Source organism: Lissotriton helveticus, chromosome 1_1 (assembly GCF_964261635.1).
Source record: "Lissotriton helveticus chromosome 1_1, aLisHel1.1, whole genome shotgun sequence".
In the NCBI taxonomy this organism is placed as follows: domain Eukaryota; kingdom Metazoa; phylum Chordata; class Amphibia; order Caudata; family Salamandridae; genus Lissotriton; species Lissotriton helveticus.
Genome location: NC_136057.1, coordinates 1,485,253,250 through 1,485,277,730, shown reverse-complemented (window position 1 = coordinate 1,485,277,730; position 24,481 = coordinate 1,485,253,250). Strand labels below are relative to the sequence as shown.

Below are 24,481 nucleotides of genomic sequence, written 5' to 3'. Positions count from 1 at the left end.
ATCTTTTCAATCCCTGCTTTGTCCCTTTTGTCACGATTTTTTCCATTTTTCCTATTATCCTTTTCCCCCCTCCTTGTGTATTTTTCGCTCTCTTGCTCTGGGTCAAAGTCTGTCACGGAAAATAAGAGTCAAATTAAATGTACATTCTGAGATAGTGATTTCTCAAGAGATACTCTCAGTAATGTCTCCTTTCTTTCCTTCACTGTCTCAGGCTGGACAAGGAGGTTCGCACACGGATAGAAGCTGAAACCAATTTCAACATGTGCTCTGAGGTGAGCTGCCAGTTCTTAAGTGCCTATCACATTCTCTTACCCCTTTGTACCTTCATCTAACTTTCTCCTTTGCTCTCTGCCTCGATCTCTCAATTTCTATTTAAGTCATATCCATCATTTGAAAAACCTATTTTTTAGTGACATTTCAGAGTTTGTTTAAACATACGGTAAGGTGTAATGAGAAGAAGAGACCATAATTTAACTTTGGCAAAGTTTTCTCAGGGATTTTGCTTTTTATATGGTGTACTAAATCCGGCTTCTACATGGACTTGTGAAGTTGAGGTTTGCCGAAGGGTTTGGTTATCCCACAACACTCTTCAAAATCCCAAAAATTAAAAAAAACTCCATGAAACCCACAAAAACAAGGACATTTGAATTACATATACAACTAAAAAAAATTGACAACACCCCATTATAACTATTTCAAAGTGTAAAACTATAGTAAACTGCAGCACTATCCTAACAACCTATCCCAACCATACACATAACAGCCTTAATTGTTAGCTAGAAAAGGCTCTTTACTGTACCAAGAGAACCACTTCGAAGAACCACCACACTGAAGACCCACAACTGAACAACAAAAACAAAGATAGGGTGCAAAATTCAACAACCATAAAATGCAGAAAATTAAAATGAAAAAATACTTTCTTAACATAGATAAAAATAGGATAAAGAAATATGACCATTGTAAGTTTATGTATGTCTAAATAATTTAAACATTTTAATAAACGGCAAAAAAGTTCTAAAATGTTAAATTGTTTTATAAAATATTGTTCATAAGATTGTAAAAATATATTAGAAAATAGCGGAACAGAAATAACATTCTATTTATTTAAAATATTTATTAATATGTATAAAAAGTACATTCAACGGAAATATGTCTAAAATGTATGTTAAAAAGTATGAGAGTAAAATGTATTAATAAACCATTAAGACATTTGTTTGTCACACAGAAAGTGTATTTGTACTTCATTACATGTTTTAGGTAATACAAATTGGAAATATTTTGTAATTATATTATTGGATTTTTTTATTTATAAATACTATTATTGAAATATTGTTCATTCAGAATTATTGTTAACTGTAAAATTATATAAAATATTAAGAAAACTTTTTAAATAATATATTATTTTTTGAGCAACTAATACCAAGCACTGCAACTCAAAATTAAACCTCATTTGAGAAAGTGTTGGACTACAGGGTCTCAGATTTACTATTACCACTCTTAATTTATCCACATTGGGAAAAGTGTTGGACTCTGGGGTGTCAGATTTATTATTCCTATTCCAAACATAACAACATGGGTACAGTATGAAACTCTAAAATGGTTACATTTACGCATGCCACTGAAAGCCTAGGCCTTTGACAAAAGTGTTTAGACACTTTGAGGTTTTCAATTTACTATTTACACTCAAACGTTAGCCACTTTGGAGAAAGTGTTAGACTTTGTGGTGGAGAGGGGCTAAAAAGTTACTTAAACTCTACAAAAATAAACAATACATATATACAACAGAACCATACTATTAAAAATCATGATTTCACAACATATTTAACCAATTTAGAAATAATTTAAGAAAATATAAAACAAACAAACTTTAACATAGAAAAATGTGACAAACCAATGTGACTAATTACATAAAGTACTAAATGAATGACCTGAAAAAAACGGTAAAACATAATATAGCAATTATCACAATAGGAAATCAACTACCTCAATAAATAAACAAATGCTAATAAATCAATAATATCCTTTCAGTAAACATCTGGTTAAAAACTACATATTATTAAATAAATTAGTAACTTATTAACAATGTTTACAAAAAGAATGTAATTACAATATGACATTTCAATTTAAAAATATAAAATTATAAATATATAACATTATTAATAATTAATAGTAACATAACCCCATAGGCCTCTACAAAATGTCTTAACATTTTTCTCACTTTTTAATTAATACCAATAGTACAAATAATATTTTAAAAGGAAACAATAATAATAAAAGTCAATTAAAATGGATTATATTAAACTTTTAATGAATTAAACAATTAGAATGTAAGTAAAAAAAATAAAAAATATATCAACAAAAACAATTTATAGAACAAAATTATAAAATGTAAATGTAATAATAAAAAAACATAAACTGCAATCAAAACTATTTTTTCTAAAACATGCTCAATTAGAAATATGTGAAAATAAACAACACATTTCTAAAATAATTTCCACCCTACTCCCCTGTGCCTTGAATATAATTAGAAATACACAAAATAAAAACAATAAACAATGGTTCCTTACGATGGTGCGGCGTCCGGCAGTCTCCCACATTGGTTATTGACTCCACAATGGTTTGCGGGAGGCGCTGGCGTTTGTTGGCGTCGGATGGTGCCCTTGGCCCAGATGCAGGCAGAAGCTTTGGTGATGATGTTGGAGTCGATGCAGGGACGACATTGGCAGGCGTTGGGGCGGCAGTGATGTTGCAGTCGGTTCTGCACTCACCTAGCGAGCGATGACCACGGCATCAGTGCAGGCAGCGGCCTTGGAGACAGCATGGGAAATCTTCTTCTTGGGGTTTGCAGTGTACACCTCCAGGGGCCCAAAACTGGGATTGGCACCACTAGGCAGGTCAGAACTCTGATCAGTGGAGATCAGGGATGCTGCAAGTGAAGTCTTTCTGTACCTGAGACTTCAGAACATGAGGCAAGGAAACACAACCCTTTCAAGATTTTTCTCAAGCAGGTTCACAGCAAAGCCCAGTCTTTGTCCTCTCCTTGGCAGAAGCAGCATCTGCAGGCCAACCCAGCAAAGCAGCACACAGCAAAGGGGCAGTCTCCTCCTCACAGCTCTTCAGCTCTTCAGCTCTTCTCCTTGGCAGAGGTTCCTCTTGATTTCAGAAGTAATCTAAAGTTCTAGGGTTTCAGGTCTGATATTTATACCTCATTTTCTCTTTGTAGTCTTTATTTCCAGAGTCTCTGAGCTCAGTAAAACAAGTTCTGTCCTCCCTGGCCCAGCTCCACTATAGAGGGTGGAGACAGCATAGTGCAGAGCAGACAGAGCCTATTCAGGTGCTAGTGAAAACTCCTCCCACCACTCTAAAGTAGTGTAGAAAGGTCTATTCGGCCTGGCTACGAGTCACCCAGGAAAGGTAGGACACACCTTGACCCCACTGTGACTGGCTGGAGTGAATGCACATTCCCAGATCCTGTCACTCCAAAACCAGACGGTGAATACACAAATAGGCAGAGGCACACAGGATGGTTAAAAAAGAAATGGGCCATTTTCTAAAAGTGGCATTTTCAAACACACAATTTAAAAACAACCTTCACTAAAAGGTGTGTTATTTAAATTTTGAGTTTAGAGAGCCAACTCCAAAACTCTAACTGTTCCCAATTGAAAGTTATACTTGTAAAATGTTACAAGGGAGCCCCAATAATAGCCTATGTAAGAACTAGTCCTTTTAATTGTAAAAAACAAAATTAGCAGTATTTCGCTAACACAACATGTAAAACACACCAGTACACATCCTACCTTTCATATTTACAGCACCTTGCCATGGGAGTGACTTGGGCCTACCTTATGGGTGCCTTACATGTAGAAAAAGGGGAAGTTGGGGCCTGGCAATTGGGTGCACTTGTCAGGTTAACATGGCAGTTAAAAACTGTGCGTGCATACACTGCTGTGGCAGGTCTGAGACATATTTATAGGGCTACTCATGTGGATGGCACAACCAGTGCGCCAAGACCACTAGTAGCATTTGATTTACGGGCCCTGGTACACGCAGTACACTTTAGTAGGGACTTACCAGTAAATAAAATATTTCACTAATGGATAACCAGTCAGAATCACTTTTTTCACAGGGAACTCTTGCACTTTAGCACAGATCAGCAGTGGCAAAGGGCCCAGAGGCCTATAGCAGTGGGGTAACGAAAGTTGCACACGGAGGGGCCCACACTCCGTATTTAATCCAGAGAATTTGGGGCTGAGTACTGTGCTAAGGGGGCCCCCTGCAGCTCAGGGTGCCCCCACACCACGGGGGCTGCTGGGGCTTGTGTTACGCGCCCCTGGCCTATAGCCAACAAAAGCATGTCAGAAAAATAGGAGGCAACATGTTTGGGGAAAAACCTGCAAAAAGGGCCAGGTCCCAAAAACACCAACAATATTTTTTCCAATACTACTAAGGTGGGAAGAACCCTTTACTTTACCCTCATTAGATGTGCCACTCCAGAGTCCAGTGGGGTTGGATACTCACATCCTATCTGGTAGCCCTTGTTCCACAGATGGGGATTTAGGAGGCATTATGGGGATGCAGAAAGTGCAATAGATTTCCAAGTGTGGCTTCATATAAAAGAACAAGTCTTGATTTACTGATAATGTCAGAGTGGAAATTGCATTATGCCTCTTTTTCTGCCAGCTAGAGGTTTTGTCCAGCAAAATGTGCATGTAGCATTTGTGGTTTATGTCTGGAAGTAGGCTAATCAATAGAACCTTAAATTCCTTTACAGTCAGTTTTATTCTACTGAATGGTGTCAATTCTCATTTGATATTATAGTTATATAGTATGAATATGGCTAGGTAACAGCAGAGCGCAGTGTGTAATTCTGAGGATAGCAGATGCTTTGACTGATTTGTTGGGAGTATTCCACATATTGGCTTTGTAAAGGTTTGAGTGCACACCTATCCGGAGCCCTGTGATGCCTCGGCATGTTACCCCATTTTTGGCATGCATTGGCATGCATATTCCTTTTTCTATTCCAGTAGGTTAGGACAAAATGAATTATTCGATCTCTATAAGTTTTCATGTGCCTTATAGATTCTTTTACTGTCCCTCTAGTGCAATGTATCTTCTTAAGGTGCCTTGGTATTCATTCAGTTCTCCAGAGCTGGTATCTGGTTCTCTATGTTTTCGACTGGGCAGTTTACTAAGCTCTTTGTGAAGAGCTACAAGGCCAGAGTCTAATCAAGGGATCTGTAGCTTTTCATGCTGTCTCTATCATATGGTGTACCCACAGTTCCCACACTTAATGAAAGTGTGTGATATCCCTAGAAGTGAGTTTCATTTCCTTGGGTTTGAGACAGCACACCTTTTGTAGGAAGAGCGTAGGTGTGTTCCTCTTTCTATCGAGGTTTTACTCACATTGGGCTCTGCAGAAGTTTGTCCTCAGGGGCTTTTGCTAAAATGTCAGTTTGGTGATAGTCGAAAGGTTTCTGAAGGCGAATCTTTGATTAAATTGGTTTGGGTTTCAGTGATTATATTATTTATTATACTGTTCTCAAAGAACAAACTGTTCGAAAATCAGACATCTTTTTCTAGTAGTACAAAGCCTTAGGGCTTTGCATAGATGTATTTGCTTATTTAAATCACTATTTATTTTGCTGTGAGAGCGGATTCTATGTTTATTAATGACATGTTGAGATATAGCTTACTGCTGTGTCTGCTCCTGCTCTTGGGCTCGACATACCAGATTATTCACCAAGGTCTAGGAGTGGAGTCTCTGTCATGCTGAAGGTGTCCTGGCAATGGAAGGGAACTCAGACATGAGTCCCGTGCTCTTCATGCCACTGGAGTCAAGCTAGCCTGGTTGAGGGGTGATAACTAAAAACCGGTCCCAGGAGGCTTGTTACCAGTCCAGGGAGGATCTTGCATGGCAGTTCGGGCTGGACTATTCCCATGGGGAGCAGGGTTAAGACTGATTTGCATAGAATGAGTCTAAACTCGAATGGCATTGTGAGCACAATTACGATGGCTTTAGGCCCGGATCTCTGTACTGGGGGTGAATGTTTGTCATTGTTCTGCATTCAGTCCATCAATTGTTCTTTTTGAACGGGTATGCCCAGACGTGGGTTCCGTGCTCACCATGCCACTGGAGTCAAGCTAACCTGGTTGATGAGGTATGATACCCACAAACCGGTTCCACGATGCATGTTTCTGATCCTAGGAGGACCTCGTCTAACAGTTATGGCCGGACTGTTCCCATGGGGAGCAGAGTTCCAGACATTTGTACATGGCTGGGTCCAAATAAGAATGGCATGGGGAGCATAATTACGATGGATTTAAGCCCAGATCTCTGTACTGGGGTTGAATGTTTGACATTGTTCAGCATTCTGTCCATCAATTGTTATTTTGCCATTCACTGACTGGATGTTTTCCACGACCATTTACCTGGTAGAGGAGCGTTTTGCTTGTGGTTGGCATTAGCTTCCCCTGTGGTGTCCTACTCTTAAGATTTACTGTTGCACACCCCATTCCTGACATGCAACTTCCATAATGAACCATTCCTTCTCCTAGTTTCCACACTGTCACGCTTGCATGCGTCTCTCCTGCCGCTCAGCATTGAAACCCCCTTGCTCTGTAGTTTCAAATCCATCTCTCTCGTTCTGCTCCACAGTGTCCCTCGAGGTTTCTTATTCTATACATGAGGGAGCCTAGCTCTATATATGTTTTCCTCTGTTCTCCTCTCTTTTTCCTCTCTCTTCCTCTCCAGTTCTCTCTCTCCTCTGTCCCTGTGGCTCTACTCTCCCCTCTCTACGTCTCTCCTCTGTCACCTTTATCCCACAGTAGAGCATTAACTTATCCCCCACATCTTTCTTCCTTCCTTTGGTCCTGCCTCCGTGCAGCAAGTTGACAATGCTACGCTGGAGCGCCTGGAGCTGGAGCGCAAGATTGAGTCATTGAATGAAGAGATGGAGTGCTTGAGGAAATTCCACCAGCAGGTAATGGGGGAGCCCAGGGATGCGGGGTGGGGGTTGGAGAGTTGGTCCCCACCTGCCTGGAGCAATCTGCCATTTTTCAGATAGGGTAACACATTTTTAGTAACACCAAGGGCTTTCAGATACGGGGTGTAGAAAAGTTTGATATCCAAGCTTGCGAGCACAATAATTCCCACCCAATACGGGTTCCAATTAAAAGGGATATTCTGATTCTGTTTGCTGATTAAAACACATATCTTGAGGATTTACCGTAACTCTTACTAAGGAGAACACTACTCTATGTGCAATGCTCCTGTAAACTATTGTCCTGAAAAGTATGTTTTCACCATATACCCCATATATGCGTTTTGACTGATTTTATTCATCAAGTAAAACAATAATCAAACTTTAAGGATCCCTTTCTCAATATTTAACCTGTCATCACAAATTAAAATGTATTATTCATCAATTGCATCTTACACCTTTTAATTACTTTAAATGTTTGTCCTGATATGCTCGCCCTCCCACTCACTCCCAGGATGAGCTTTTACCGAAACGGCGTTGCTATTGGACACATGTATTCTTGTTCCACCTTCTGTAATAAGTACGCTCTTTATTTTTAAGGCAACATATCATATTCCATGCGCGCAATGATGCAAACGTGCCCTCAATAATATGCTGTGTCACAGTTAATTCAGATTTGGGGTCGATTACGATTCCGCATTACCGTGAAGGGACCGGTCGACATGTAGTCGGCAGTCCCGACCACCAAATTTAGGGGCATATTACCAAGCAATAGCGATAATTATCGCTATTGCTTGGTTAGAGAGAAAATTTTACCGCTGAGCTGCGGCGATTTTTATCGCAGATAAACCTTGGTATTACCAAGGTTTATCGCAAATGCGATAAAAAACTGCCGCAATGCATGAATATCGCTGAAAAGTCAGCGATATTCATGCACCGAGATAATGCTCTTAGCCATGTTATCCACCTCCCATTGGATAACATGGCTAAGAACTGCTCAGGGCAGGTGTTAGCTTTTGGAGATATTCGCGCTTAGCGCGAATATCTCCAAAAGTTGGTAATAGGAGATAGCAATGTTAGCGACTGTTTCCAGTCGCTAACATCTTGGTGTAGTGTCCTCCAGTAATTATACATGGACACTTGCTTGATTGTGCTTAACTCTTTATTGCTACGTCTGCTCAGTACCCCGTCCCTACTCTAACTAACTCCTTCCTGTCCTGTCCCCACCTCTTCCCCTCAGCCTACCTAGCTCCGCCCCCCCAGCTACTGGACTGCTAACTTCTTTACATCTCCCCCTTTCTTAATAAATCAACAAGTGAAAATAGGGATCAGTCCATCTCTGTGATCAGTCTCTTGGGAGGCTGCACGTGACGGCCGGGCCTCGCTGGTGTGGACACGGCGCCTTCAGTTGAGGGTTCCTTTACTGCTGAGTGCCTGGTGTCGGGTGCGACAGATTCAGGATTGTCTCGGGCTTCAGGTGTGGGGATCATGGTTATATTTTCATGGTCCTCAGGAGAGCATTTCTTGAAATGAGAAGCGTTGCGGGTGACTCGCCGGTTCTCTGATTCCGCAGTCACCATAGTGCCCTTTTGTTGGGTAATTGTTAGAGGCTCATCTTTGAAACGACAATCAGTCTTGTGGCGCTGTTCCTGCCTGACAAGGACTCTGTCGCCTTCCCTCAGGGAGGGGGACCGGGCTCTTCGTTTGTGATCCGCATACTCTTTCATTTTGTCTTTGCGGCGCTGATCTGTTGCGGCCATGTCTCGGTGTTGTTGATCCGACAGGGGCTTCCCCAGTGCTCCGTCCCATGTGGGAATTCGATTTCTCATTGTTCTCCCGAGCATGAGGGTCGCAGGGCATTGACCCGTTGTGGAGTGGGGAGTGGTTCTGTAGGCACTGAGGACCTCGTTCAGCGCTGACTGTAGATCTTTCTTCTCGGCCGTGGCTTGCTGGAATGTTCTCTTAATGGTGGACATGAATCTTTCCACAGTGCCGTTGGCTTGGGGCCAGAGTGGTGTGACTTTGCGGTGTTGAAAGTCCATGTGTTTCGCGAAGTCGCTGAATTCGTGACTATTGAATGGGGGCCCGTTGTCTGTCTTGATGACCTTGGGGACGCCCCATGTCGCGAAAGTTTCTTCAAGTACCTTGAGGGTGCAGGCGGCACTGGTGGATGATATGAACTGGGCCACTGGGAATCTGGAATATTCGTCCATGATGACGACTACATACTTCCCTGATTGCAGGGGGCCATAAAAGTCCATGGCGACTTCTTGCCATACCCCATCAGGCAATGGGGTCATCTGTAGAGGTGCGGGTGGATTACCGTGGCTTGTCAGTTGACAGAGGTGGCAGTCTTTCAATGTGTCTTCGACCATCTGGTTGAGAGCTGGGAACCAGACACGTTCTCTCAGAGCTCTTTTGGTGGACACGACCCCTCGATGGCCTTCGTGGGCCAGGTCGATTACTCCTTGCCTCAGTGCCGCTGGGATGACTAGTCTGTGATCTCTGAGGAGGAGGTCGTCACTGGTTACAGAGAGTTCGTTGGAGACATGTCGGAAGGCTTGGAGTTCTTTCTTGACAGCGGGGTTTTCCTCTTCCTCCTGCGGGTGGTATCTCCATCTGTTGGTTTGTGTACGCTTCATTACTGTTTGTAGGATGGTGTCTTGATTGGTCGCTTCCCGAATGGCGTGCATGGGGATGGCCGGTGGACGGGCATGACTCGTCACAAAGTGAATGTATTCTTCCGCGATGGAGGGCTCAGTCTCTGAGGAGTCTCGGGGGTGGCGGGACATATAGTCAGCTGGATTCTCAGCCTTCCCTGGTTTGTGGATGATTGAGAACGTGTACTCTTGCAGCCGTAGGCCCCATCTTTCGATCCTGGGGGGCATCTTGCACTTGGGATTCCCGTAGATCGTGACAAGGGCCTTGTGATCGGTTATGAGTGTGAAGTGCTTCCCGAATATGAAGATGTGGAAGTGTTCGCACGCCCACACAACAGCCAGGCTCTCTTTCTCTGGTTGGGAGTACCGTTTCTCAGGGTCGGTTAGGCTCCGACTGGCATAGGCGATGATTCTCCTCTGATCCGACTCGTTGTCGTACTGTGCCAAGATGGCTCCTAAGCCCACGGGGCTTGCGTCCACAGTGATTTCCGTTTTCCTCTTGGGGTTGAAGTAGGAGAGGCAATCAGCCGATTCCACTGCGCGTTTGATGTTCTTGAAAGCACGTTCACACTCCGGGGTCCATAGGAATTGCGTGCCAGCTTTCGTGAGGAGCCTCAGTGGATGACTTACAGTGGCGTAATCACAAATGTAGCGGGCGCAGTAACTCGCCATTCCGAGGAAGGAACGTAGGTCGTTGACGTCAGCCGGACTCTTGGTGTTATTGAGCGTGGCGATCTTGTCTGGGTCCGGTTTCATGCCACTAGCCGAGAAAATGTGTCCGAAGAATTTCAGGGTCGACTGATGAAATTCACATTTCTCCTTGTTGAGGGTCAGACCGGCTTCCATCAGGGCGTGGCAGACACGATCGAGAGCGATGTCATGCTCTCGCGCGTCTGATCCGTAGACCAAGATATCATCACTGTAATTAATGGCGTTTGGAACGTGGTGGATGACGAGTCGTATGGCCTCCTGGAAGATTTCAGCGGCTGATGAAACGCCAAAACTGAGCCGTTTGTAATGGAATAGACCAAGGTGTGTGGCAAATGTCGTGATGGAACGAGAACTGTCATCGAGTTCGAGCTGATGGTAGCCCTTGTTCAGGTCCAGTTTAGAAAACACTGTTGCCCCGTTGAGCGCTGTGATCATGTCGCTCAGGAGTGGGCCGGGGTGTCTCTCCCGTTCAATGGCCGTGTTCGGTAGGCGCATGTCCACACAGAGGCGGACCTTGTTGTGGGTCCCTTTCTTGGGGACGATGACCACCGGGGACACCCAGGGAGTGGGGCCCTCGGTGCGTTCAATGATGTCAGCGTCCAAAAGTTCCTGCAGTTCATTCTCAACCGCAGATTGCAAGTGAAATGGCACCCGTCGCGGGTGTTGAGCCACCGGTTTGATTTGCTCGTTGATGTGCAGATGAATTTGCCGGCCTTTCAATTTTCCTAACCCTTGGAACAGTGATGGGAATTTCGCAGCGCAATCCGAGCTGTCATTAACGTTGAAGAGGATGTGCACCAACCGAAGGCGTTCAGCGGTGGGAAGGCTCAGCAGACAGTCGGCCTCGGGCCCTTTAATGACGTGGATGACAGCAGGTATTGAGACGTCACCATACGTAAGGGTGGTGTCAAACTTGCCCAAGCATTGGAGTGGTTTCTTCGCCATCCAAGTGTAGACACGGACAGGCGCGAAACGCAGACGGGGTTTTGGATTCATGCGGTCATGTTCAGCAACCGATATGTAGTTGAGCGACGCTCCACTGTCCATCACGAACTTAGCAGCGTGGTCGCCCACCTTGATGTTGAGACGTGGATAGCGTTTAAACTGATCGTGGTCCGCAAAGTTGACGTATTCAACGGTGTATGACGACCGCCTGGATGAGGATGATCCGGAGTCCCTTGATGGAGAGCGACGGTCCCATCTGGAGCGTCGAGATTCGTGACTGGAGTGTGAAGACGCGGGAGATCTAGGTGGCTCTTCTTGAACTGCTCTGATGTGATGACGTTTGGCCTCTGATCGTGAGGGCCGCTGCGAGCCATCGCGTCTGTCATTATCGCTGCGTCTTTCTTTGTGGTAGTCCCCACACATGGCCTCAAAGTGGTTGGACCGTCCACATTTCCTGCACCGTTGGCCCATGGCAGGGCAGGAGTCGATGTGAGGGTAGTCGTATCCGCACCTGAAGCATCGCCTCGTGCGTTCGGGTCGTCGATCCCTCCTTTCAGATTCTTTCCTCCTGTAGTCTGGGAGTCGCCTGGGCGAGAACCTGGAGCGCCGTGACCTGTCTCGCGGGCGACGTCTTCCACTGTCGCGCCGATCCTGTCGTCCATGCCGTCGTTCAGTAACACGGTTGGCGTGTTCACGGCTGGTACTGGGTCCAGTTTCGATTTCCACTGCATTTTCTTCAGCTTGGTCGTACAACCGGGAGTTCTCTTCGATGTCAGCTAGTTCCTGTGGTTTTCTTAGCAATCGTCGTCGTAGCGATTCCGAATGGCACCCAGTGATAATTTGGGATTTGATGGCTGCATCCGGCGAGAAGTTTGTAAACTCACAATGTTGGGACTGCCGTCACAGTCGATGTATGAAGGAGCTCAGTGGTTCTTCCTTCCCCTGGCGCTGCTGGTGGAATTTGTGTCGCTCATAGTCGACGTTTCTCTTGTGCAGGAAACGGTTGTTCAGGACGTCTCTTACTTTGGCATAGGTGTCACCATCTGCGGTTGGGATCTCTCGTACAATTTTGCTTATGCTTATCTCGTGCCCTCCTAGATTGCGAAGGGCTATTATCTTGTCTTTGTCCGGTTCTATTTTGGACCCTTCAATGTAATCCTCAAAGTCCTCTAGCCATTCTTGCCATTTTAGGCCCATGCTGCTTCCTGTTGTGACAGTCAGTGGCTCAGGTGCTCGCAGGTGTGTGCCTCCCTTGATTTCCTTTTGCGCGGGAGGGTTAGACATCCTGGCGGTGAGGTTCCTAGTGCTTGTATCCGCTTTTGTTTTAGTGACTGGTGTGCGATTCCACGAATTGTCCTCTTGTGGCTATCAATGCTTGTTTGCTTCGTTAGATCCGCTGGCGTCTGTGCCACAGCCGGAGAATTTCACTATAAGTGCTCGTTTTATTATATTTTTCCTCTTTTTTTTTTTTTTTTTTGATTCTTGCCTGACTCAAAGATGGCCGCCGTCCATTCACGTAGGGTCTGTTCTCCAAGTTGCCTGACCTCAAGATGGCCGCCCCCTCTGCAGCACACGAGGTTCTCTCCCTCACTCCAGATACACGTCCAGGGCTGCTGGACTCACAGGTGATGACGGCGTCAGTGCTGGCTGGTGCGCTCTGCCACTCACTCGCGTGGCGCTTCTCTCGCTTGTGCTGCGCTTTGGGAGAGTGATGGGGCAATGTCGGAGTGGGCTCCCGACTTTCACTCACGGTTCTGTCGGGTCTTCGCGCCCATGGATCTCGCGCGTCCAGCGCGACCGGCTCCTTTTCTCTGGCGCTCTCGCTCGGCGCTCTTTCTTCTTCCCTCGGTCTCTCTGCTTTCGAGGTCGCTGGGTCACTCCTGGGGCCTCTCTTCTGTCGCCGCAGGGTCACGGTCGCAGCGGAGCTCGGGACGCTCCACGCTGCGGGACGGGGTTCGCTCTGGTGGGTTTGCTGCTGAATCCCGCCTTCTGTCGCCAGTTGTAGTGTCCTCCAGTAATTATACACGGACACTTGCTTGATTGTGCTTAACTCTATATTGCTACGTCTGCTCAGTACCCCGTCCCTACTCTAACTAACTCCTTCCTGTCCTGTCCCCACCTCTTCCCCTCAGCCCACCTAGCTCCGCTCCCCAGCTACTGGACTGCTAACTTCTTTACACTTGGCACGCCCACTTTGCATGTCATTAGTGATAAATATCACTGACATGCAAAGTGGGGCCCAAGATGGTCACTATCTCCTACTAGCTGTCGCTAAGTGGTGTTAGCGACAGCTAGGTAATAGGGAGATCATTTTATCTCCGCTTTTTTGGCTTTTAAAGCCAAAAAAGCGGAGATAAACCCCCTTGATAATATGCCCCTAAGATCCAAATGCCGTGGAGGCGGTCGGAATGCATCCTTGCATTGAGATTTGTGAAGCCCGGAAAAAAGCCGCAGCACAAGGCCCAAATGCAAAGAGGCATGTTTTTAAACATCCGTGCACCCTGTATTGTTACACGTATTGTTACTTGTATAGTGCATGGCTACCCTGGAGGCATCCCAGCGCTGCGCGGATCTGAAGGGGGGTGGGAGGACGGGGTGGAGAAAAGATCTTTTGCAGCCAGGTCTTCTGTTTACGGAATTTCAGATGATTAGGTTTGCTCTCTGCCTGCCACACGATAACAGGAATGTTTAAATGCCGACCCATAGCTGAGGTCCACGGGGGACAGGGGCCCTGCCAGGGTTCCCAATAAAACCTTTCCATCAGCCCTTTTAAGTCGAAGAACCAATGTGAAATGGCTGGTGTAAAGGTGGACCATTATCCCCATGGCGGTGCCCGAGAAGGCACTGCCTTAATTGTGGGGAATGCGATCCAACCAAACTCCCACAGGCTCCTTGAGCCCATCGGAAGCTGTCGGTCAGTCCCTGGGGTACTGCAGTCCGAATGACTGCATCGTAATGCGGCGGTCTGACCGCGGGTAGAGATGTCGGTGGCACAGACACCAACAGCATGTCGTGTCGGTCAGACCGAAATCATAATCGGCCCTTTTATGTATTGAATCCACTGTTTTGAGCGGTAGTAGAGCTACTTCATCCACAAAAATACCCCTTCCATTTTGTGGAATCCAGAGCCTGTCGGTTATTCATTTTAATCTTAAATTACATCATTAAGTCTACCTGACTTCCTCCGAGGCGTTTTAAGGCATGGGCAAAGTGGGCGATTGCCCTGGGCTCCCACCCTCTAAGAGACCCCAGTAGGAAAGTGATTGTTCCCTCAGCTTCCCGTCTATTTTTCAGCCCATATTCTTCTCTCTGCCTTTTCACTCTGACTCTCTCTCTCTCTCTCTCTCTCTCTCTCTCTATAGAGTGGTATTTTAAGGAGTTTTGTGACCTGGGTAAGACATGCTTCCGATTGACCTTGTTTCTGAAAGATTAAGTTATAATTCAATATTAGCTGGCATCATGCAAACTTGAAATAACAGAAAAAGAGTAATGAAAGTTGTTTAAAACAGGGGCCCCGGGGGCATGGCCAAGATGGTGGCTGGTAGGAAGCACTGTTCTCGGTTCCTACCTGCCGCCCGCCTGTACCAGCACAGCACAGTCACCAGAGGTGACTAGGTGAAGCGCCGCAGTGGGCACTGGACCCGGCCGGTGCCCGAAAATCTGACCTGCACAGCCTCCACGAGTCTCCGGCGGGAGCCGCGGGAGACCACTCCGGCCGCCCTACATCTGGGTGGCCTCGACAATGAGGTGGCTGGCGGAGTCACCACCGAGGCTAGCTTCCATTCTCCCGGCTCCCCCAACTCATGTTTGCAGACTAGTTGCCCAGGGCCGGCCTAAGGCATGTGCAAGCTGTGCACCTGCACAGGGCCGCCAAACCCCAGGGGCCGCCACGCCAATATATATCCTTAGATACATATTTGCGTGGCGGCCCCTGGCAGGGATTTGGCGGCCTCGGGCCCACTACCTACACTCCCTGCTCAGGGCCTCCGTGAGCCTAGAGCCGGCCCTGAGTTGCCCCTCCCGGCGTGGAGACTGCCGCTCATCGGGCGACCCACCGGAGGGGCTGTGCCCGACACCATCAAGGGAGGAGAGGAGCGTCAACATCGTCATTAGCACCTCACGACGCCTCGGGAGTGCGCCGAGGGACCCCTGCTGAGCGCCTTCGACAGGCAGCAGGCAGGCTTCGGGCTGGACTGGAGCGCCGAGCCCCAGGGGTGCTAGGCCGTGCGAGCCTGCCTCAACAGAGATTCCATTTTGAGACCACCGCTAAGGGCGCACAGTTCTGCACACAAGGGACGTAGCAGGAGATCTGCGGTTCCACCTATGCCTCCGCCTTCTACAGTTCAGAAAAGGGGGTGGTGATGAACAGAGTGTCTGAATTAAGCAGACCACTCTTACCCAGTCCAAAGATCAGGGCTTGATCCATCACCGTTATTTAGCTCACTGCCCCATCCCAGCTCAGAACCTGGCTATATGCAAATTAGTCTGTCCCTGGCCCAGTGCATCATGGGAACAGGGCAGACCAAACTACCAAGCCAATTCTTCACCAGAAAGGAGACAAGCTACCGGGGACCGGTTTCTGGCATTTCAGCCTCGTCGGCCCGGCTTGCTTGAATCCTGATGGAGCAGTGAGCAAGGGACTCATGTCTGATTATACCCTGCCACACCTATAGTGGCCAAAAACGATTCAGAAAAGGGGGTGGTGATGAACAGAGTGTCTGAATTAAGCAGACCACTCTTACCCAGTCCAAAGATCAGGGCTTGATCCATCACCGTTATTTAGCTCACTGCCCCATCCCAGCTCAGAACCTGGCTATATGCAAATTAGTCTGTCCCTGGCCCAGTGCATCATGGGAACAGGGCAGACCAAACTACCAAGCCAATTCTTCACCAGAAAGGAGACAAGCTACCGGGGACCGGTTTCTGGCATTTCAGCCTCGTCGGCCCGGCTTGCTTGAATCCTGATGGAGCAGTGAGCAAGGGACTCATGTCTGAGTATACCCTGCCACACCTATAGTGGCCAAAAACGATTCAGAAAAGGGGGTGGTGATGAACAGAGTGTCTGAATTAAGCAGACCACTCTTACCCAGTCCAAAGATCAGGGCTTGATCCATCACCGTTATTTAGCTCACTGCCCCATCCCAGCTCAGAACCTGGCTATATGCAAATTAGTCTGTCCCTGGCCCAGTGCATCATGGGAACAGGGCAGACCAAACTACCAAGCCAATTCTTCACCAGAAAGGAGACAAGCTACCGGGGACCTGTCCGACCATGTCCTGATCTCGGAGGGCACTGCAAGACAGCGGCAGTGGTGGCTCACGGACCGCGATTGGGTCAGTGGCAGATCCCTCTCCCTTCCCCAACCGGAGCACACATTGGTGATGGATGCGTCCCTCCTGGGATGGGGGGGGGGCCACATGGAAGAGGCGGAGATCAGAGGTCTCTGGTCTCCGGCGGAGTCCCGGCTCCATATCAACCTTCTGGAGTTGCGGGCGATCCGCCTTGCAGTGAAGGCATTCCTTCCCTCTGTCCGAGGAAGTGTATTGCAGGTGTTCACGGACAACACCACAGGCATGTGGTACTGCAACAAACAGGGCGGGGTGGCGTCATGGACCCTTTGTCAGAAGGTTCTGCACCTCTGGACATGGCTGGAACACCAAGGCATTACCCTTGTTACGCATTACAACGGTCTGTTGTACGCCTTTCCGCCTATACCACTTCTGCCCAGAGTGCTGAAGAAGATCCGACGCGACCCTGATCTTTGGACTGGGTAAGAGTGGTCTGCTTAATTCAGGCACTCTGTTCATCACCACCCCCTTTTCTGAATCCGCCTTCTACAGTGGCATCTGCTGGTATAGCGGGCGTCCCTCCCTCCATTCATCACACGAGAGGATGATCGCCGGCTGGCTACCAAGTGCAAGGAGCCCCCGGGTACATGCACAGCTTGGATACAGGAGGTTGGTTCTCCCATTCAGTAGGATATTTAGCTTCCTGCTGAGAAGAGGGCCAGGGGAGGCCACAGAGGATATTCGCGAGACCGGCGGAGCGCCAGGTGCCCCTGCCCTGCCGACCCTATCCTAAGAAGCAACTTGTTCATTCACCAGCCCACCACAGTGCAGTTAGGCGACGGCTGGACAGCATGTCCAAAACCAGGAACAACAAAGCAAAACACCTTAAAGATATCTTTGGCCGCTCACAGTCCTAACCAAACATGGCCACTGTGACTCCCGAGGCTGGGACCTCAAAGCCCTCCACAGCCACCGGAGATGAACCTATCACGAAGGCCTTCCTGGAGTTGCTGTTACTCAATTTTAGGGAGGACATCCAATCAGTGAAGTTGGAATTCGCCAAGTCAGAGAGATCCGCTGGGACATATATGGAGTGGGTGAACGAGTGGCGACTCTCGAGGAGAACAGCGACGCTACAGCATCCAAAATCACCCTACTCCAGCAGGAGGTCATCCGACTTCAAGACCAGAACGTGGACATTCAAACCCATATGGAAGACCTGGAAAACCGGTCCCGAAGACACAACATTAGGATCCGTGGAGTTAAGTCCTCAGATGACACCCGAGATCTCTTCACGTTTATACAGGGCCTCTTCCGTCACATACTGGGGAGTCGCAGGATGCGGACATTGTATTGGACAGGGCGCATAGAGTGGGGCCGCCACGCGCCCCCAACGCTCCGCCGGCAGACATCTTGGTGTGTGTCCAGGACTTCAGGATCAAGGAAGCCATCCTCGCAAAAGCAAGAACCCTCCACCCTATCACGTTCCAGGGTCGCTCCCCTGTACTGTACCAGGACTCGGCTCTGATTACCCTGCAACGACGGCGGCAGTTCTGCCCAGTGACTGAGCACCTCCGGCAACAGGGGAAATCGTATTCTTGGGGGCATCCTTTTCGCCATATTGTTTGCCATAATGGAAATCTCCATCAACTCCGCTCATTAGTGGAAGCATGCCGCATTCTGGGAATGGCGACGCCGAGTGAAGACGATGAAGATCGTAGCACTACTTCGGGACCCGAGACGTCCCCATCAGGATGGCAACACCAGGGCATATGGCAGCGTCCCAGACATCTGCACACCTCAGAAATTGCCAGAGGTCGACAAGCAGCCCTGACAGCAGCCACCGAAGCGCTTGCCGGAGAAGACTCTACTGCCAAATGATCACCTTACAGCGTTGAACCCTCTATTTGCTTATTTGCTGAGATTGGGAGGGCGGCGGGGGGAATGCACCCCCTCTTGGTTCCACGATGGACCCCAACTTGTTGACTGACCAGTCGTCCCAGGACGGCGGACTATTTTTGTTTATTGAACTTGTTCGAACTGTTCTCAAATGGGGGTGGGTTGGGGATAGGGGTCTTTTCTAGGGGGTTTTTGGGGGTTGTTTGGGTTGCTTCCCCTCGTCCACCTTTCCCCCTACTTTACGGGCACAGTTCGCCCGCTGGCGCACCTTGATACTGTCTCCATACGATGCATACCCAGAACTCTCCTACAGCGCAAGACATGGCCTACTCCCCTCTCAAGAGGAAAGGAAACGCATGTTGAAACTCCAGTTCAACCAACGAGGAATACGCACTCAAAGGCATGCAGTTCTTGCCTGCTTAGTTCCCGACGACCCGCAGTTGAACTGCAGCTTGGTGAAGTTTATGAAGGAGGTGGTGAAAAACATGCAGAAACTTGATACTTAACTTAGTTTGTAGTTACTTGAACAAGCTGACCTATACTTAAAATGATGGTTAATATTACTAAATCTACGATGGTGGCGGAAAGAGGCTGCTGGAACTCGACCTTCTCTTTTAAAGCTTACAAAGAAGTCAATCTATTATTTCATGATTTAAAAAAAAGAATTATACAATTTTATATGTAATATTAGGACTACGGTGATAATGTACAGTATGTATATTTTTTTTAAATGGAGAAATAGCAATGGTTTTTATTAACTATGCAAATAAAATGTACTTACTTACTTACTTACTTACTTACTCCCCTCTCACATACTAGATGACACATAAACCACTCAGGATTTTAACACTCAATGTGTGAGGCCTCAATAACCCAATCAAACGCAGAGCTGTCCTCAATTATCTGGAACAATCCACTGCCGATATTTGCCTACTGCAGGAGACACATCTAATCCCCGAAGACCACCACAGGTTGAAATTCCGCGCCTTCCCCACACAGATGTTTTCCTCCATTCTATAAAATCGGCAGGGGTGGCCATACTTGTTTCCCGCTCCTTCCAGGGTAAAGTTCTCTAAAAAGAGGCTGAGATCAAGGGGCGCTTGCTCACATATCAGTTTCTGGTAGCTGGGGTGTCCCTCATAATAGGATCCATATACGCCCCTAATGAAGGTCAGGACAAATTCTTTCACAATGCACTCACTGAAGCTATGGCCAACACAGAACGACGCCTGCTTTTGGGGGGAGATCTGAATTTGGTCTTTGACAATCTCATTGATCACTCCTGTCAGAGCACAAGCCAGGTAGGGGCTCTAGCTTTGGCGGGGTTGGTTTGTGTCCGGGAATTTGGTCTCGTAGATCTAAGGCGCCATTTCCATCCCACAGCCGCACTTACACCAATTACTCAGGGGCTCATAAAACTTATGCAAAATTAGATTATTTCCTTTACTCCATCCCTTCACAGGCGCTAGGTACTCACAGCGTCCTTATCAGATGATCCCCCAGTTATGGCCTCTTTCCAGTTTCCACACATGCAGCAACCACAGCTACACTGGCACTTGCGGGACTCGATATTGCACCGGGCCTCCAACTTGGACCAAACTAAAACTGCCATTTCAAACTATCTCGCCCTTGGCCCCAACTCAGACACCTCGCTAGCAACGCAGTGGACTGCTCTTAAAGAAGTCCTGAGGGGGGAATTCATAGCCATTTCCACGGCCAGCAATAAAGAACATAGTTAGAAACGGGCAGAGCTCACTCAGTGGGTGGCAGAACTAGAACAGATGCACCAACGTACTGGGGCAGCCAGGGCATGGCGCCAACTCTGCTTAGAGCAGAAACAGTTACCAGCGCTGGATCAAGATAGAGCCGAATACGCGGCTCTTCGTCTCCGCCACTCCAATTACACTGGGGGTGACAGGTGCGGCTGCCTCCTAGCTCACAAACAACGAGAGGTCTGACAATGGCAGGGGGTTCAGGCTATCCGACCCTCGGGGGGTGACCCTACTGAAGACAACGTGGCTATCGCGGAAGCCTTTTGAGACTTCTACGCTCAGTTATACACAGATGATTCTCTGAATGCTCTCCACAGCTCAACTTACTTGGAGGCCTCACCAATACCCACTCTTAACGCAGCGCAGGCAGCTCACTTAGATAGAGATATACGGACGGAGTAGGTGATCGCGGCGATATCCCGGCTCCGGCCCGGTAAATCGCCTAGACCGGATGGTTACTCAGCAGCCTTCTACAAAACCTTTTGCAACCAGGTTGCCCCCCTGTTTCTGGACTTGTTCAACACCTTCACACAACAGGGAGAGATCCCTGAGGAAATGCTAGCGGCATCGCTTGTAGTTATCCTGAAACCCGGGAAAGACAAAACTCTCTGTAGCTCATACAGACCAATCTCCCTCCTTAACATAGATATTAAGCTCTACACGAGCATCCTTGCGACCCGGTTAGCGCCCTACATGCCGCAGGTGGTGGAGCCAGACCAAGCGGGCTTCATACCACAACGGCAAACAAGAGACAATACAAAGAGAGTTCTGCACCTCATTGAGAAGGCGTCTCGCACGGACCGGGAATACATGCTACTGGCCATCGACACTGAGAAAACCTTCGATAGGGTGCATTGGCCTTATCTAGAACTAGTCCTGCAACGATTTGGCTTTCGAGAGAAGCTGCGTACCTGCATCCTTAACTGCTACCGCTCCCCCAAAGCCACAATCCGAGTTATTGGTCAGACTTCATCCCGGTTCCCCATAGGTAGGGGTACTCGACAGGGATGCCCCTTGTCCCCCCTCCTTTTTGCGCTCTACATGGAGCCACTGGCACTGAGAGTTCAACACCACCCCCTCATCACCGGGATACAATTTGGTGGAGATACACATACAATCAGTTTATATGCTGACGACATCCTGCTCTCTCTCTGTAGCCTGGCCCAGGCACTAAGGGCTCTCTTTGTCGAACTACAGTGCTTCGCACAGGCATCGGGTTTCAAGATCAACATGGACAAATAAACAGCACTTAATATCTCTCTCCCCGACTACGCTAGCCCACATACAGGAAGAACATCCTATTTAATGGTCCTCCTCCACGATCCCATACCTAGGGTTGTAATTAGGCTCCCCCATACAGGCCACTATCACCGCCAATTACGACAGGCTCCGCACCCACATTCGCAAAAAACTGGGCCAATGGAAACATCACCCCCTCTCCTGGCTGGGTAGAATAGCAGCTACCAAAATGACAGTACTCCCCCAGATCCTCTATCTCTTCCAGACCCACCCCCTGCGCCCTCCTGCTGGCTGGATCCAGCAAACTCAGTCAGACTTGGCATGATTTATTTGGCAAGGACGCAATCCGCAGTTTAAGCACGCAATCGCAATCCTACCCTCGGAGCAAGGAGGAGTAGGGGTCCCTGACCTACAGCTCTACTTCTATGCTACACAGGTCCGCTACTTGGTGGAGTGGAACCGTCTGGAATCTGAAAAGCACTGGCTGTTCCAAGACCAAGCGGTAGTGGGCAGGCCCCCGCAAGGTATTCCCTTTCTCCGGAAGATGCATAGGCCACCCAATCTATATGCATCTTATATGACGAGCACGACCATGGAGGCCTGGGATCGCACTGCTACCGCCTACAAGCTGACGTCCTTCCCTTCCCCTCTAACGCCGCTGTTCAACAATCCTGACTTTCACCCAGGCGTGGACCCTAAGGCTTTCGCGAACTGGCGCCCCACCCCGTGTCAATCTCTTGGACACCTATTTGACTTAAAGGGAACCATCCCGTTCCCACAACTCAAAACAGACTATGGCATCCCAGAAATGGAGTGACTGCCCTATTTACAGCTCAGGCACTGGGCCCTTCAGCCACAGGTTAAACCTGGCGCTCAACGGCTCTTGACCCCATACGAGAAATGACTGATTACCTGTTCCTCTGATAAAAAGTTAATTTCTGACCTCTATAAACACTTACTAACGACTACTGCACTTACATACAACGCAGTTCGGACACGCTGGGAGTGGGAACTGGGTAGGACACTATCCTGCAAAGAATGGGAAGGCATCTACTATAGGGCTTGACACTCAGCATATCACGCTGGTCTTACTGAGACACTCACCAAAGTGGCCACTTATTGGTACTATACACCAGAGCGTCTTCATCAGTTTGACCCCATCTAAGCACCCTGGCTGGAGAGGTTGTGGGGGGGTGGGCACCCTAGAGCATCTTTTGTGGAGCTGTGACCATATGCAACCATATTGGAACCCAATCCTGGATGACATAGACGCTCATCTCGATACACAGCTCCCACGTTTCCCGGCGTACATCCTTCTGGGGCTCCCCAACCCGATAACGTATCCTTTGAAATCCAGAAGGGGTCGACTAATTGCCATTGCCCTGGGAGCAGCCCTCCAGAATATACTGGCACATTGGCGCTCTCCCCAGCCTCCACCACACGCAGGCTGGAAGCAGAGGCTGTGGATGATACTAAGAATGGAGAAGCTCACACTCACAATAGCAGGCAGGGGACGGAGTTCCCGGAGCTGTGGCGTCCCTTCCTGATGCTACTCGTCACTGAATTCCGGGAGCTGACACATCCACGATACCTCAGGCTTCTCCGCCTCTCTGACACACAAATTCCTCAGGAGCGTAACCCCAAAAGGCCTCGATAACACTCCGTGTTTTGCTGTTTTTTTTTTTCCTTCCCTTTTTCTGTTTGGTGGACGAGGGGTGGGGGGTGGGGGGCAGGGTTCTATATGTTGATCTGTTTCTTCAGCCCCTGCTGAATGTTTTTTTTCTACAGATCCGCTTCATGCATATTACTGGGTAATGCTATCTTTAGCAACACTTGGTGTCTGTATCGCAATGTCTCTAAGGAGTTGGGGTCTTGTTCTTCTTTCTTCTATCTGAAAATCAATAAAAGATTTAAACCATAAAACAGGGCCCCAAAATATGTCATGCTCGGGCCTAAAATATTCTTATGTTGACCCTGGGCTTCCTGCATGTCACCTCAGGAGTAGAGGTGGACAAGACGTCCATCTCGCTATCTACCTCCTCTTTTTCTTTCTATCATTTTCGAACCCCGACCCGCCCCCCTGTTTTACTCCCCTCAGCTTTCTCTTTTTATCTTTCTGTCTCCTCTCTTTCTAGCTCCACTTTCTTTTACTCTTCACTCCCTGGCTTTCTCCCTACAACATCTCTACCTTTAGCTGATTCTCTTTTGCTTTGTGTTCTTTTCCTCTCACTCCCTGTGCCCCATTTCTCTCTCCCTCTCTCTCTCTCTCTAAGAATGACAGACACAGGTTAAAGTTTGGAAATTTATATCAGAAAGTAATACGCCAATTACAGGAAATATGTCACCAGTAATCTTAGTAGCAAAGCGTACAAATCATAAGTACAAAGACCTTAGCAAAGTTCTATAAGAAATCCGGCATAGATTCACCCTGTGAGAATGGGAAATGGCGGTTCCAGGATACAGAGAAAAATTGATCCTTTTATAGGACTTTAGCCAATGCTTTTTTACATTACTACACAAGTACATGTTTCTCAGGAAATGTACCATTGAGGAATAAGCAAGAAGAAACATTTTACTACAGAATACATTTGAGGATTCTCTCAAAGTACTATTACATTGGGTTCAGTTGTTCTCACAGTTTATTCAAGCATTGTAATTAATACATTGTACAATGATAGCCTGGGACAGTTGGGATATCCTTGATTAGGAATAGAGCGAGATAAATCTCTGGGAACATTTACCATTTATTTTTGTAAAGCTTGCAATCCTTTATTTAGAACAGTAGTAGTCATCATGTGGTGTATTACAATATCACATCAATTCAAGACGGAGGACAGTATAGCCGCTTCGGCGCGGTATATTTTCCCCCGCCGTGCGGGGGCGAATTCCACGCTTGTACCGAATGGATGGCCCCGGCCGTCCTCCGCACATTCCCACCTTGACGTCGGACGGCCCCTGGAAGAGGATAAACACTGTTTATGTTAGCG

General features: G+C 47.9%; 1 protein-coding gene across 1 annotated transcript in view; it reads left to right on the top strand.

The window, feature by feature from the left end:
- The window catches only part of LOC144828364 (uncharacterized), a 219,813-nt gene that overhangs the window by 32,556 nt on the left and 162,776 nt on the right, over window positions 1–24,481 (top strand). The window contains exons 2-3 of the mRNA XM_078686480.1: window positions 212–272; window positions 6,885–6,980. Coding sequence (XP_078542606.1) covers window positions 212–272; window positions 6,885–6,980 — 157 coding nt within the window. The remainder of the gene's footprint in view (window positions 1–211; window positions 273–6,884; window positions 6,981–24,481) is intronic.